The sequence below is a fragment of the Medicago truncatula genome, chromosome 2, assembly GCF_003473485.1.
Source record: "Medicago truncatula cultivar Jemalong A17 chromosome 2, MtrunA17r5.0-ANR, whole genome shotgun sequence".
Taxonomy (NCBI): Eukaryota; Viridiplantae; Streptophyta; class Magnoliopsida; order Fabales; family Fabaceae; genus Medicago; species Medicago truncatula.
This window is the reverse complement of record NC_053043.1, coordinates 49,478,595-49,495,060: the sequence shown is the minus strand read 5'-3', so window position 1 is coordinate 49,495,060 and position 16,466 is coordinate 49,478,595. Positions and strand designations below refer to the sequence as shown.

Sequence of the window (16,466 nt, the reverse complement as noted above, 5' to 3'; positions counted from 1 at the left end):
AAACTCAACTTTCTAGAGGTTTTCCTCCAAAACATAACTTGCATATACACTACAAAAGTAAGAGCAATATTGTATCTTGCGAGACTAATGAGTCACAAAAATAATGGAAATGTGAGTCATGTTGAAGAATAATTATGATTTAATAGAGTTAGTTAAATTATTTGTAACTAATTAGTGTTGGTTACTTATTATGAGTTGTTAGAGAAGTTAGTTAAGTGTTAACTAACTAGGGTAGTTATAAATATATAAAAAAAAAAGTGTAAGTAGCAAGTAGCACACACAAGTCATTGAATATGAATAGTTTACAAAATTGAATTTTACAACTTCATGGCTATTCTCACTAACCTACATTATATCAGCGAGTGTGTACATTCTGCAAAAGGATTGTGATTCATTATTGATCGAGCAACGAGGCTGGTGGTAATGGCTTTCGCAAAGGAAATTAGCACTTGGTTATTGATACATGTGGTATAAATAATGGCTTTTGAAAAAGAGTTTTCTCAAGTCAAGAATTGAGAGAAATGGATAGTGAGGAAGAAAAAAATCTTTGGTCTGCAAAGAGTGTTAAAAAAAGATCAAAAGATGCATCCGAAGAGAGGAATATACGGCTTCTTACGAGAAATCGAAGCAAAATTGTGAATCTTGAAAGGCTTCTTCTACCGTAATCATAGATTCTTATACCTAAAGTGCAAAAAAAAAAGACGTGAAAAGTTGTAAACAAAGCTCACGGGGGAGCTGTTTTGAACAAGTTCTCAAATAGGAGCTGAAGAAGAAAGATGTGGTCGGGAAAACAACATAAAGACGAGGGGAAGCTGAAAGATAATGATAAAAAAAAAAAAAAAAAAAAAAAACTTACCATAAAGAACAAGGTTCCAGAGTTAATTTTTGTTCGTATTAAATTTGCATTGTTGTTCGGTTTCGTGAAGTATCGTCACGGGGAGGCATTTTTAAACGACCAATTCATGATTCAAATGTTTGTTGTTGTTCACTTGAGAATTCGTTCTTGGTTGTGATGTTTGTGCGGAAGAGGTTAAACACTCCAAGAAATATGGGTTATATCCCTACCACGAAAGTGAGATTGAATTGTGTGTCGAGTATTGATGAAAACAAAGTTGTTGTTACAAATGAGGGAATGGACGATGATGTCCAAATGTAGTTGTTGTCGGTGATGTAACATGGCAATGCAGCGGAAAAGACTCTTGAAGTGATTTTCCGATATTAAAGATATGCATATAGAGTTGGTTATTTGATACGACTTTATTCTTTGAAAATTGTGAGGAAAAAAAAAAATGGTAGATGGAATTGTGATGTTTGTTGATGATATTAATATGCATAAATAGAGTTGTTCGATGAAATTTAGAGTATAAAATGGATTCGTGCTGCTTCAGTTGAAATTTTCCGATGTAGAATAATTATAGGGTCGTAATTTTGTAGAGCCACATACAAGTTTTTTGTTTTGTTTTTTTGAACAAGCCAAAATGAAATTAATTATAACAAAATGAGTGGTTCATCTCACACAAGACGTGCAAAGGAGAACCACTCAAAGTTTGTACAAGTCGTCACGGCTGCCACAGAAAACAAAAAGCAAACAGGCCAAAATAAAAATAAAACTCCCATGCAAAGCCACATACAAGTTCAAGAAGAACTAGGATGGGAATTCACCTAAGAAGAAATTGGGGAACGAAATTTAGCCCAACTGCATGTGAGTTCAAGATTGAAGGACGAGAGTTTTCCTCAACCTGAATTGAATTCGAGGTTAGTGAACAAGATTTTCCAACGACAAGATAATTCAATACTGGAAGTTGGGAAATGAAGTGTGCCTAGATAAAATTAGTTGATCAAACTTATTGTTTCAAAATGAGTGATTGTGTCTATGTTGAGATACAAGCCAATTAACGGGTCTACGAATAATTTCTGTTGTTCAAATTAAGATGTAAAAGAATATGAATTAAGGGGAGGTTTTGAAGTATAATTCAGAATTAATTAATAGAGTTAGTTAATTTGTTTTTATTCGTAAAAGAAATTAATTTGTTTAATCTGATTAGTTGACTAGCTATTGTAGTTAATCCGAATAATTCTTGGATGGACACAAGAATTTGGACCCTCTATTTAGTCACACATAAAAAAGTGGATATGTTATAATCATTTAAAAATTAATGATTATTTAATTGTTATTTTTTCTACTTTTTTATTTTTATGTGTGTGTGACCAAATAGAGGGTCCAAATCTTTGTGTCCACTCAAGAGTTTCTAAGTTAGTCATGTAGATAGATGGAAAATGTAAGTAAAAAATAACACAACTAACAAGTCACACACACGTCGTTGAATATACTGCATTCGTCCCTCAATACTTGACTTATTTGAAGAAAAAAAAAATTATCCCACAATACTTGACCTTCTCAGAATTTGACAAATTTATCTCTTATAAATACTTTTTGTAGTCTCCAAGTAAAAGTTTGTAGTGGAACAAAGAAAGTAATCATTACTTAAAAGTGAAGGTTTCAAAATAATAACAAGTACAATTCAGTAAAAGTATCATTTTCTTTCTTTCATCTTTACACTTTTCTTAATTTGTTTGAAATGGTTATGTAGGTCAAGTATTGAAGGACGGAGGGAGTATCAAATTTACAATTTCAAACGGTTTATTCCTTATTTTGTGAATGTGTACAGTTTAACCTCTGCATGTTAGACATTAAGAACATATTAGGAAATTTTAACCAAGTTTTCAATTGAATATTGACGGAAAACACAAGTCATTCGGCATCTGTCATATGACATTTATTAAAGGAATAAAAATAAAAATATCGCGTGGAAAAGTGGTGAACTCAACTTATCAATATTATCAAATGAATAAATTATTTAATAACCGTAAAAAGTGGTTTTTTTCTTCTTTCAAAAAACAATGACTGGAGGGAGTATTTGTAATTTTCAATGCAAAATTATCACCAAACATTTACTAGGAAGACCTTTTATTTTATTTTTTATACAAAATTTTTAATTTTAAATAAAAATAGTTTATCATAAAAAATCTAGTAAAGTTAACGAGAAAAGGTCTCCATGAGCTTAAATCATGTGGTAAGGGATAATGCAAATGCATGGTCGGAAATCGAATCCTGAACACCTCATTTATCTCTAGCCGTTAGACTACTTCATAAAAAAAAAAAAAATTAACGAGAAAAGAAGTGACGGGTGTCTGTGTGGTGGGCCATAGCATTGCCTATCCGTTATTGCTGATGAACTTGGTCTGAATTTCCATCCAGGTGGAAGAAACACTCATCAGATCAAACTCTGATCAGAACCACTTTCAACTTCCCAATTTATCTTCCCAAACATGTCCACACAACTAGAAAACGCGTTGGTAGAAATCCAAATCCCCGAACAAAAGCTTCTCCCAAACGGAACCCCATTCCCAGCAATCGTAACTCCACGTACACTCCCTCTAAACGCAACACACACAATCAAAACCCACAAACCGTATTTCGAATCCCTCCTCCACCACTCCGGCGCGATCCTCCTCCGTAACTTCTCTCTCCAAACCGCCTCCCATTTCAACTCCCTCGTGGAAGCCTTTGATTACGCCGAACTCCCCTACATCGGCGGCGCTGCACCACGCACCAACGTCGTCGGCCGTGTCTTCACTGCCAATGAATCTCCACCTGATCAGAAAATCCCTTTCCATCATGAAATGGCTCAGGTTCCGGAATTTCCGTCGAAATTGTTCTTTTTCTGTGAAATTGAGCCGAAGAATGGTGGTGAAACGCCTATTGTTCTTAGTCATGTTGTTTACGATAGGATGAAGGATCGTTATCCGGAATTTGTGGAGAAGCTTGAGAAGTTTGGGTTGTTGTATGTTAGAGTTTTGGGTGAAGATGATAATCCTAACTCTCCCATTGGTAGAGGCTGGAAATCAACCTTTTTAACCCAAGACAAGAACATTGCTCAACAAAGGTTATATTCATATTCATATTCAGTTTAATTTAATTTATGTTCATTTGTTTATTTAGTATGTTAGTTGTGGTAAAAAAAAAATTGCATATTTAAATGATTTAGCTAAATTGGTTATTGAGCTTTGGTGACGAGTAACCAAGCTTGAACAACTATTAGCTAAACTTAAGATTATCAGACCCTTATTAGATGAATCTTCATCTCTTTGATGTGTGATATGTAACCAAAAAAGTGCATGCTATGTTGATATTTTGAACAAGGTTTTGAATTATGTCAACCTTGTGGTACTTGGTTCGGGACTTAAATTATGTTAGGTTACAATTGTAATCATGGTCAAATACGGCTTATGCTGTGGTCAGATATAGACATAAAAAAGCTATAATGTTGCAGCTCAGATAATAGTTGTGGACTTTTTTTTTTTAAACTTTGATTGTGAAATATTTGCAGGGCTGGTGAACTTGGTATGAAGTTGGAATGGTTGGAAGATGGAGTGAAAACAATCATGGGACCAATTCCTGCAGTGAAGTATGATGAGGTAAGAAAGCGCAAGATTTGGTTTAATAGCATGGTTGCTGCTTACACTGGTTGGAAAGATGAGAGAAACGATCCTGTTAAGGCAGTGACATTTGGGGATGGCAGCCCTTTACCTGCTGATGTAGTGTACGATTGTCTTAACATACTTGAGGAGGAATCTGTTGCTATTCCTTGGCGTAAAGGCGATGTTATGTTGCTCGATAATTGGGCTGTTCTTCATTCTCGAAGACCCTTTGATCCCCCTCGCAGGGTGCTGGCTTCTCTTGTCAAGTAGATTACCAATTCCTACATTGCACAGTAATAAAGACTTGAGGGTTCTACCTAAAATTCTGAGTTGTATTGGTAGTTTTGCAGCAATAACATGATGTATAGGACACTTGTCGTGTAGAAAACCATAAAATGCCACTCAGTTGATCCGATCCGACCTAAAAGAAAGATTTAGCTTCTTAGTGACTAAATATGAATTGTTACTTTTGGATAGTATATACTGTAGAATTTTATACTGAATAATATAGTCTTAATTGAAATCTTGTTCTGTACACATGATCATCTCAAGACAATGTAGCAACGCATTTGGCAGCATGAAGTGCCTGAAAGACCAAGTGCGGTTTATGGTATGGAACTGGAACAAAGCAACATTTCTACATGTAAAATGTGGTGGTAATCAAAGAATTCAAACACTTGTGGGATTATGATGGAAAAATAAAACGTGTTGATTATTGTCAAACTGGGAAGTTACATGATATCAATGAGAATCGTGGCTGCAATTGAACAATAGTGAATATGCCAAGAAACATTGCCAAAAATTGATATCAAATCCCATCATTTGCAACCCATTTGGGGTTGGCTTGGGATCTTGGAGTTTGCTCCTTCAGAGGTCTCAGGTTCGATTCCCTCTGGTGCCAATTTCGGTGGGCTAAGTTTATACAAAGCTTGCTCTGGCTTTAAGCCCCCGCAAGTGAGCGGTGGGATTGGTCCCTTCGGATTAGTCGATTCTTGGATCGGATACCGAGTTTTCAAAAAAAAAAAAAATCCCATCAGTTCCATATTTGGTTCAAAATCTAATTAAAGGAAAGTGGGTTTATGAAGAACGGCACACGGGGTAAAAAAAATGTTAGAAACCTTGACTCTTCCCAGCTAGAGTTGCTTCCTGTTCAACAAAAGACTACACTCCGTTAACTATTATAAACAAAAAACAATTTTTATAGATTTATTGAATAAATTATGTATGTGCTTTATAATATATATCATATATATCATTTATTCAATGCACCTAAAAAGTAGACTTTTGTATATAATTGTCATAGTCTTCGGAGGGTGTACGTAAAACGGAAACTTTGTCCACGCATTGCCTTGCCAGCATGGCAATCTCTCCGTACAACATAAAAAAGAGTCATTGCAGTTGTTATCAATTGAACAAGAAAATAGTTGTTGGAAATAAACATGACAGGAGAAATAACTGCTTTAATTCATGCATTTGGTCTTAAACAAATACTGAAATGCTTTAATTCATGTAATTGGTCTTATACAAATATTGAACGTTTACAACCTATTTACATAGTTTCATGATGCTAAAGCTTCCTATAACTACCACAATACAATAATTAATTAAAAACTTTACAACATTTACTAAAATAAAAATAACTAACACCAATAAAAATGACAACAATCCTAAACAAAAATTTAATACTCTTCAAGGAGTTGCAAACACCAAGTTTTAATCTCATGCCTTCAAACTTAGTAGATGGTAAGGATTTAGTAAAAATATCAGCTATTTGTTCTTATGTTTTGTAATAAACAAGAGTTACATCACCATCCTTTTACACTTTCCTCAAGACAAACAATTTGATGTTGAAATGCTAGGTTTTTCCGTGAAAAATTGGATTGCGAGAAATAGCCTCTGCGGTTTGATTATCAACAAATATCTTAGTGTCTTCTTTGTGCTCAAGATGAAGATCATCTAATATCTTTCTCAGCCACATAGCTTGACTTACAGCAACAGTTGCAACAACAAACTCTACTTCGGCAGTAGATTGAGCCACCATGGCTTGTTTTTTTAACTCCAAGAGTAAATGCCATAACCAAGTGTAAAACAATAGTCCAAAGCGCTTTTCATATCATCAATGAAACCTCCTCAATCGCTATCTAAAAAACCAATTAGCTTGAATTCTCTGCTCTTAGTAAATTTAATGCCAAAATCACGTTACCATAGACATTTCTAAGCAACTTTTTTGCATCCTTGAGATGCACTCCACTGGCACAATGCATAAATCAAGACAAATTACTTATAACATTCAAAATGTCAAGTCAGGTAATTGTGAGGTACATCAAACAACCAATTAGACTTCTAAAATACGCTTGATCAATCTTTTTTCAGTTTCATCTTCTTTGCGAAGTTTCTCTTTTGAATTCATTGGAGTGGTCATTTCATTGCATTCTTCGAGTTTAAACTTCTTAATGATTTCTTTTGCATATTTTTTCTGACAACTTAAAACTTCATCTTGCTTTTTTTGATTTGTCATCTCAAATTCTTTCATTATTTCCAACTTAAATTCATCAATCAAGGCTGCATTATTTCCAATGACCAACATAAAGAGAGACATCAAGAATATCAACCTCATTGTGCTTGATATAGAGAGAGAGAGAGAGTAAACTTAGATAGACTTTTTGCAAACCCCAAAATCATCAAATGATTATCAATTCTCTATACCAAGTTCTTGGACCTTGCTTCATACCATAGAGAGCCTTCTTGGGGAGATAAACCTTGTCTTCCTTACCTTTATTCACAAAGCTTTCGCTCAACATAGTTTTCTTCTTGCAAGAAACCATTTAAAAATGTTGATTTAACATCCAACTAGTATACTTTCAAAACCTTTTGGGCTGCAACCAAAATTAGCAACTTGAGGGTGTCTAGTTTGGCCACTGGCGCAAATGTATCTAAGTGGTCCACTAAAAAAAAATCTTATCATAACCTTTAACCGCTAGTCTTGCCTTGAACTTGGTTTTGAAAACCCACTTGATGCCAATGACATTCATATCTTGAGGTTTGTCAACAAGTTGTCATGTATTGATTTTCTCAATCACGTGCAGTTACTCCTTCGTTGCAATTACCATCCAGTTTTATCATGTTTTGCTTCTCTAAAACCAGTAGGCTAACAAACAACAGTGTTGCATCTTTGATAAACATCAGAAAGTAGTATTGTGTCCCTAACATGAACGTCATATAACATTTCATTTTTTTTCGATCTTTAACGCTCTCACCAATTTTGTCCAAGATAGGAAACTGGAGTTTTGACTTTTGGAAATTTGTCCCCATCTCTTTTGTGCCATCCCGCTTCCCCTCTTCACATTCCTTAAAATGCATGTCTCTACTTACAATAATTCTACCACTTTGTAGCCAAAAATTATATAAGCTTTTGCAACTGAGTTGTAGCCATTATAATTCTCGAAAGAGCTCTTTTATCTATTTATCTCTCTTGATTTGTGGAACATGAATACAACACAAAAATTCAAATATTTTAAGGAAATCAAGGGAGGGTTTGTAACCATATCAAACCTCAAATGACGTCTTATCCTTTACTGTTCTTGTAGGAAGTCTATTTTACAATTAAACATTGGTGGAAGACTAGGAGTAGGCATGGCAACAAAACTCATGTCCATGGATATCCGCCCAAACCAACCCTAATTTGACTGAGTTTGGGTATTGGTTTGAGTTTTCCCCGATTTTAAAATACGGGTACGGGACGGGTAACGGGGATATATGTACCCACCCCAAACTCATACCCAAACCCTACCCGAATGTAGAAATGTCATATTTTTGTTTTTGTTGAGGGGGTTGAAAATGATATCCCATATTTGGTTTGATAATTGTCATGATATAAGAACTTTCATTGATAGTTAAAGGAGAAACCGAATTATTCGGTAAGAAAATGTTAAAATGAGCGCAAATTGTTGGATAATGCATTACAACATTACCATTGAAGCTTAAAAAAAAACTTTTTTTATTGAAAAAATTGATTCATTGCAGGGACAGCGATGAGATTCAATTTCTCATGCCTGTTGGATATGAGTAGGGTAACGGATAAGTATATGGGAGTAAGGGATGGGGATGGGGAAGGCAAAACCCGTCCCCACCCCGCTCCATTGCCATGCCTAACTGGGAGTTAACCCTGTCCTTTTTTTAAAAAAAAAAAAAAAAAACACCTTTTCCTTTGCTCATAAGAAAAAAAATATAACCTTGTCCTTTAATTTAAAAAAAAATTGTGCCAGTAAGTTGATACGGACGTTGTAATATCTAAGGGCCAGGATTTGATCGAACTTTAAATCTCTCATTTATTCACGTTAAAGGTGACTTGACCAAACAAAATTTAATACTCCCTCCGTCCCTTAATAAGTGACCTATTTGACCATTTCACACAGATTAAGAAAAGTGTAAAAATAAAAGAAAGAGAGTGATACTTTTACTGAGTTGCCCTTGTCATTATTTTGAAACTTTTTCACTTTTAAGTAATGATTACTTTCTTTGTTCCACTACAAACTTTAACATGGGGACCACAAAAAGTATTTATAAGGGGTAAATCTGTCAAATTTTGCTTAGAAATCTAAGAAGGTCAAGTATTGTGGGACAAATATTTTTTACAAATAGGTCACTTATTCAGGGACGGAGGGAGTAATAATAACAACAATTCCCTAAAATAATAATAATAATAATAATAACAACAATAGTAATGATAATCCTCAATAAATACATATATAATAATAATAAAAAAAACAAGGACAACAACATGAGGTTGTGTCACCTTTGTCCATGACCTGATTTGTTATCACTTAAAACCACGCCCTTTGATTTTGGAAAAAAGTATTAAGAGGCCGGGAGGGGGCAAATTCTTTGGGTTGAATGTTTTAATTTTTTAAATTAATGATACAATTTTTTTGGGAAAGTAATTATATATTTGATTTGAATGTTGCAATTAAGATATTTTAAGTAAAATATTGAAATTCTTTAAAAAAAAAAAGTAAAATATTGAAATATTTTTTATTTTTAAAAAGTTTTAGTCAAGGTTTAAAAAATAGTAAAAAATATTTAATTAAAGATATATTTGATTCGAATGTTTTAATTTGTAATTAATATATTTTAAGTAAAATATTGAAATTCTTTCAAAAAAAAAGTAAAATATTGAAATATTTTTTATTTTTAAAAAGTTTTAGTCAAGGTTTAAAAAATAGTAAAAAATATTTAATTAAAGATATATTTGATTTGAATGTTTTAATTAAGATATTTTTAGTAAAATATTAAAATATTTGTTACTTTTAAGTGATTTTAGTCAATGTTTAAAAGTTGTAAAATATTTTTTTATTAATGATATATTTTATTTGAATGTTTTTTTAGAGAATTTGATTTGAACGGTGTAATTTAGATAATTTAAGTAAAATAATAAAATTCTGTTTTTTTTTTTTTCAAAAAGTTTTAGTCCTGGTTTAAAAAGAAGTAAAAGAAAATTTAATTAAAGATATATTTGATTTGAATGTTTTAATTAAAATATCTTTAGTAAAATATTAAAGTATTTGTTATTTTTAAAAGATTTTAGTCAAGGTTTAAAAAGTTGCAAAATATTTTTTATTTACCCCATTTAGTGATAATATGTTGGTGATTTTTCGAAAACGCGAGCTTTAAAATTATATCAAATCTTGTTTATTATACCTTAAAAGACAAGTTTTTTTTAAAAAAATAATAATCTAATTTCTTAAAAAAAATCGAATATAAGTTTACGGCATTGGCGAGCAACGGAGAAAAATAGAGAAAATAGTTTGCAAAATTGTATCTAATTTATTTGTTACTGTGTTTCTATTGTTCTCAGATGTCGGAAACTAAGATGATGAAGTCTTATGTGTGGCTTCAAACTTCTGATGGTTCAATTCAACAAGTGGAACAAGATATTGCAATGTTTTGCCCATTTATACGTAAAGAAATATTGCAAAAAGGCACAGGATCTTCCAAGAATTGTGCAACATGTCTTCCTCAACAGGTTAGTTCTTCAATGTGGAGCTTAATTCTTAATTATTGTCGATTTCGTCTAGCACCAGGCCGCTCAGACAAGGAACAAAAGGCGTATGATGATAATTTCGTCAAGATAGACACAAAAATGCTATGTGGGTTGGCATGTGCTGCAAATAGCCTTCGATTACAACCAGTGATTGATCTCACATGTCAAGCACTCGCTCGAATAATTGGAAAAAGATCGCCGGAGGAAATTCGTGACATGTTTCATGTGTCTGATGATCTTACAGAGGAAGAGAAATTAGAGCCCATTATAAATGTCACTAACGATCCAAGTATCAGGCTTTTGAACCGATTGTATGCCAAGAAGAAAAAACAATTACTTGAAGGGCCTCAAAGGATAAAGAAGAATGTTGATGTTGAAGAAGATCAACGTTCACTTGATGACCTTTTGTCTTTTATTAATGGAGATTCGAAGGGGATTGAAACTATTGGTAAGAATAAAAAGAAGAAGAAAAAAGGCCAGCATAAAAAGAATGTGAAGGTTAACGTCGGTCATAACAACATCAAACACCAAAGTTCGGAAGTAGATAAACTGTGTGAGACCTCAAATTTACACGATGATTCTATGGTTCAGTTTATTGATGATGATGATGATGATGATTTTGATGAAGATGATGGGATTGATCTGGCTTTAAAAGCAAAAATGAATAGGGAAGTAGAAGAATTTGCCCGAAGATTAAATTCTTCCCGGGAAGAGAGGATAAAAGACTTTTCTTCATCATCGCAAGAAAGGAAATTGGCTTGAACATTTTGACAAAGAAGTTGTTGCATGTCACTTGTTTTTCTTTCTTTTTTTATCCGATGGAAATTTTAACAAGGAACCTTGCTTGTTAACGGTTCAAAATAAAGCTTGTATCTCGTCAATTTTTTCGTTTTTGTATTTGGATGTTGTGAAATTTTTATTATCTTTAACAAGTGTGTCGACATCTTTTGTTTTGTTGAGTTTTTTTTAGGTTCCTTTTTATGCACTTCTATCATGTAGAAATAAAAACAATTTATGAATTTTTTGCTTTCATTTTTAGTTTGATACATGCTAATTATATATTATTGATAAGATGAGATTCAACGTTTTGGAGACACATTCTTGCATTCATTCCAAAATCGTTGAATATATAACTTGAACGAAAACAAAATAAACTAACAATGAAGGTTTTGTCTGTCATTAGTGTAATCACTTGAACTTTGTCTGAGAAATATATATGTGTTAAATGGAGTAATATAATTTATTATACCGAGCAAGATAATCTAATTTGAAATCAGGTTCTGTACACAAACAAGATAAACTAACTTAAATACATACATATATATATATATATATATATATATATATATATATATATATATATATATATATATATCAATCATAATAGGATGAGGCTCAACAACATCCTTGACATGCTCATGGAATCAGGTACAATCCTTAGAAGTAAGAAACTGCTAACACCTGCAAGTTGACAGATGTTAATGCAATAACGCAGAAAACATGATATCTATAAATAGAACAAGCAGATACACGTAGAAGTAGATAGAAATCTTACAATTATCATTGAAAAGCACATGTGTTTGTTACTGCCACGTTTTTAGTATAATATATCAGAAGTCAAAGCAAATCTTTTTTTTTTAAAACTAGAAAACCCTTCAAAAAAATGCCTTAGAAAAATTTATGCTAAATATAGAATAGATCCTCCGGTCCCACTTTGTCATCATACGTCAACCCATTCTGCAATATTATTTTTTACTATTTTTTGCTTATTAGCATCTATCTATGATGTGTGCGTCAGTGAATGTTAGCTGAACCTAGACATCTTACTTACAATCCTTGACAGTTTTGTACAAACTAAGTCAAAAAATAATGCCATTTTGATACAAAAATTGTTTTTTATTTTATATTTTCATGACACATTGACATTGCACAATCATGTCTTTGTAAGTTATAAGAACAATTTACAGTGATCGTCTTTTAGGACCTTGTACTTGAATAATACACATGGTTGCATAACACTATAACATTAATTTTGTTTTCCATTACATATTTTACAGTGCTCAAAAACTACTGCATCCAATTACTACTCATTTCCAAATCCCATCCCATGTTAAAAAATGGTTTTAGCCAAGGTTTAAAAGAAATAGTAAAATCTTTTTGGTTTTACCATGAATAGTAGAGCTGGGTATATGGGTCGACTCGAGGCCCACATCAACCCGTTTAACTCGCAGTCCATGGGCTTAAAACCAATATTTTCGACAATTTCTTTACGCATCCCTCATATTTAGTTTGAATTATGAAATCTGAAAAAACAGAGTGTTAGAGACTGTGTTGAAAGTAAATTATATATCTGAAATTATTGTATATAATTAAAATGATGTAGGGTGGTATAAGAAATTATAATTTACATTTTTAATTTTTAATTTTTTTTTTTGTCCATTTATAGTTTGGCCCATAACTGAATTTCATACTTATCTCTAACCCTTGTTTTGTTCTGTTTCTCTCATTTCTTCACGAACGAATCACATCTTCTCTGCCTCACCGCCGCTCAATTACCGGCGGCAGCTTACCAGCCGCCACCGCCGTCCACCGTCCACCGTCCTATCTCTTCTCTCTCTTGTTCCTCTCCATCAACTCCACTCTCTTGTGATTTCGGCGCGATTTCGAATTCACCTGCGTTTGATTCCTGTCTGCATAGTCTCCTACGCCGCCACAACCCTTCATCTCGAAGAATCGAACAGTGTGGTAAGCATTAGCGAGGTAATTGGATCTTGATTTTAGGGTTCTGTTAATTTATGGTTTTCTCTAATTCTGAATTCGGATTTTAGGGTTTTCTCAATTCTTAATTGTAATTCTTATTTTGATTTGAACTTGGTCAATTTTGAATTTCTATCATTTGTTTAATTTTGCTAAAGTTGAGAATTTTATGAATTTGCATAATTTGTTTAATTTTGCTATAGTTGTGAATTTTATGAATTTGCATAATTTGTTTCATTTTGCTATAGCTGAGAATTTTTTGAATTTGCATAATTTGTTTCATTTTGCTAAAGTTGAGAAATTTATGAAATGTAACATAACATGATGAAGAATTTTTGACCTGTTAGATTTGTGAGTAATTTTTGGAATTGTTGATTGTATGGTCAAAGAATATGAAATAACAAAAATGAGTATTTGATCCAAGATGGTGTGTCGTGTCTATTAGATTTAAAAAAATTCAGTGTTCAATGTCTTGTTATGCTGTGCTATTTCTGTTTTCTGTGAGCTTGTTACAAAGTTGAAGCTCTATATTTAACGGGTATAAATTTGTTTTTACAATTTGCTACTGAAATAATATAAAATGAGTACTGGCTGTGTTAATTTCTTACAATTTAATACTTATTTCACGGGTACACCAAATTATAGAGCGTATATGTAGTTCTTTTTGATAGATTGTAAATCAAATGCAATGTAATTTTTTGAGTATGTTATTTATGTCTACGATTATTACTAAAGTTTAATATTTTGCACCACCTAGACCAGGGTTATGGATTCGCCACCGATTGGCGTGCTTAATCATCAAGATTGTATAGGTCCATCTGTTGGTTTTTCTAGTATTATTATTGCTGTGGGTTTTAGTTTAATTCATGGCTGGGAGTACTGCTAGTTACTATCAGCAAGCTGCTTGATGACTAGTGCTTTTTTTCTGTATTGTTGTTTTTGCTGATTTGTAAGTAATTGCTGATAATGTTGGTGATTTTTAGCAAGTCAGGTTTTAAAAAAATTACAAATCTTTTCTATTATAATACCCCATGGAAGACATGTTTTTTTAAAAAACAACAAATCTTATTTCTTACAAAAATGAAATATAGTTTATCACTATAAATAAAAGTTTAAGGCATTGGTAAGAGTAAGGAGAAAATGAGAGAAGACATTTTGCAAAAATGGTTTCTAATATTTTTGTTCATTTAGGTGTTTCTCCTGTTCTCATGTCAGAAATGGAGATGACAAAGCCTTATGTGTGGCTTCAAACTTCTGATGGTTCAACCCAACAAGTGGAGCAAGATATTGCAATGTTTTGCCCATTTATATGTGAAGAATTGCAAAAAGGCATGGGATCTTCCAAGAATTGTGCAGTATGTCTTCCTCAACAGGTCAGTTCTCCAATGTGGAGCTTGATTCTTAATTATTGTCGATTTCATCAAGCACCAGGCCGCTCAAACAAGGAACGAAAGTCCTATGATGATAGTTTCGTTAAGATAGACACAAATATGCTCTGTGAGTTGGCGTGTGCTGCACACAGTCTACAATTCCGGCCATTGATTGATCTCACAAGTCGTGCACTAGCTCGAATAATTGAAAAAAGGTCGCCAGAGGAAATACGCAGCATATTTCGTGTGCCTGATGATCTTACCGAGGAAGAGAAATTGGAGCCCTTGTTAAACATCACTGATGACCCAAGCATCAGGCTTTTGAACCGCTTGTATGCCAAGAAGAGAAGAGAACTACTTAAAGAGCGTGAAAGCATAAAGAAGAATGTTGATGTTGAAGAAGATGAACGTTCAGTTGACGACCTTCTGTCTTTTATTAATGGTGATCCGAAGGAGATCAAAACTACTTCTAAGAATAAAAAAAAGAGGAAAAAAGGCCAACATAAGAAGAATGTAAAGGTAAATGGCCATGACGACATCGGAAACCAAAGTGCGGAAACAGATAAACCGTTTGAGACCTCTGGTTTACATGGTGATTTTATGGTTGAGTTTGATGATGATAATAGTGATGATATTGATGATGAGATTGATCCGGCCTTACAAGCAAGAATTGATAGGGAAGTGGAAGAATTTGCCCGCAGATTAAATTGTTCCTTGCAAGAGAGAATACAAGACTTTTCTTCGTCAGCGCAGGAAAGGATTTTGGCTTGAAAATTTTGACAAGGAAATTGTTGCAGGTCACTTGCTTTTCTTTCTTAGGAAAATTTTAAGGAGTAACCTAGCTTGTTAAGAGTTCAAAATAAAGCTTGTAGCTCGTCAAGTTTTTGTTTTCGTATTTGGATTTCCTCAAAACAAAAAAAAAAGTATTTTGTTTTTGTATTTGGATGTTGTGAAATTTTTATATTTTTCTTATTCCTTACAACTGTACTTGACATATTTTGTTTTGTTTTATATGTTGCGGTTCATTTTTATGTGCTTCTATCTTGTAGAAAGAATAACAATAATATCAGCCGTATTTATGAGTTTTTAGTTTTGGTTTCAAAGTGTTCATCAACAAAATTCATGTGCACACGCTAAATATGGATACAATGAGATGAGATGCGTCGTTTTGGATACTTTACTTGCATTCATTCAATATATTAGTTGGGGTTGATCTTGACAAAAAAAATAATGCAATTCTTTTTACAAAATTTGAAAAAATGTGGGCGTTCTTGTTTACATATCTCAAGACACATCTAAATAGAAACTATGAGCATATTGCATAGGTGATAGAGAGATCTAAGAGAAAGCAAGAGAATTCTGTTATTTTTCTGTAATGTGAAAACTGATTACAAGAGAACTAGCATTGGGTACTGCCTCTCAGTTAGCTACAAGCTTCGGGCCTTGTTTGGCTACTTATATCTCATAGGCTAAAATACAGTACATGCAATCACAAGTAAATCCAACAAGAAATTTGATTGCATGAAGCATTGAGAATGGTAATTTGGTGATTGCTGGATTCACCATCAGTTTGATTCTTGCTAACATGCTTGCTGCATATATGAATCCACAATTTATGAGAGATCTCGCTCTCAGCATCTTTTGCATATGATACTCAGAGACATGCACAGAATCATGTTTAACATTATCAGAGCAAGACCAACCCCTAAACCCCTTACCATCCTTACATAAGGTACATAAATGTCATTTTGAACTTCAATAGCTATGAAAAAAATAAAAAGGTTTATATTCAGTTATTGCACACAACAACTGTTGCA

The 16,466-nt window shown here is 33.0% G+C and overlaps 3 protein-coding genes across 4 annotated transcripts; all 3 read left to right on the top strand.

Moving 5' to 3' along the window:
- Positions 1–3,244: 3,244 nt before the first annotated feature.
- Positions 3,245–5,017, top strand: LOC11420967 (clavaminate synthase-like protein At3g21360). Its single transcript, XM_003597625.4, has 2 exons — positions 3,245–3,947; positions 4,392–5,017. The coding sequence occupies exons 1-2, from the start codon at positions 3,331–3,333 to the stop codon at positions 4,750–4,752; spliced, it is 978 nt and encodes a 325-aa protein (XP_003597673.1). The 5' UTR covers positions 3,245–3,330; the 3' UTR covers positions 4,753–5,017.
- Positions 5,018–10,306: 5,289 nt separating this feature from the next.
- Positions 10,307–11,421, top strand: LOC11429906 (SKP1-like protein 20). Its single transcript, XM_003597623.3, has one exon. The coding sequence runs from the start codon at positions 10,337–10,339 to the stop codon at positions 11,282–11,284; it is 948 nt and encodes a 315-aa protein (XP_003597671.2). The 5' UTR covers positions 10,307–10,336; the 3' UTR covers positions 11,285–11,421.
- A 1,536-nt stretch (positions 11,422–12,957) lies between these two features.
- Positions 12,958–15,688, top strand: LOC25487921 (SKP1-like protein 21). 2 transcript variants are annotated; one of them, XM_013610055.3, is made up of 2 exons: positions 12,958–13,267; positions 14,471–15,688. In XM_013610055.3, exon 2 carries the CDS (start codon positions 14,488–14,490, stop codon positions 15,418–15,420), a length of 933 nt encoding a protein of 310 aa, XP_013465509.1. In that variant the 5' UTR covers positions 12,958–13,267; positions 14,471–14,487; the 3' UTR covers positions 15,421–15,688. The 2 variants fall into 2 exon arrangements, with proteins under 2 accessions (XP_013465509.1, XP_024632614.1); XM_024776846.2 differs by having other exon boundaries at positions 12,958–13,282.
- Positions 15,689–16,466: the final 778 nt, after the last annotated feature.

What these genes read in the sequence shown, in the direction of transcription:
- LOC11420967 (XM_003597625.4), top strand. Translation starts at nt 3,331, where the DNA reads ATGTCCACACAACTAGAAAACGCGTTGGTAGAAATCCAAATCCCCGAA. An exon ending in AAGAACATTGCTCAACAAAG is followed by an intron (nt 3,948 to 4,391) that starts GTTATATTCATA and finishes AAATATTTGCAG; the next exon opens with GGCTGGTGAACTTGGTATGA.
- LOC11429906 (XM_003597623.3), top strand. Translation starts at nt 10,337, where the DNA reads ATGTCGGAAACTAAGATGATGAAGTCTTATGTGTGGCTTCAAACTTCT.
- LOC25487921 (XM_013610055.3), top strand. Translation starts at nt 14,488, where the DNA reads ATGTCAGAAATGGAGATGACAAAGCCTTATGTGTGGCTTCAAACTTCT.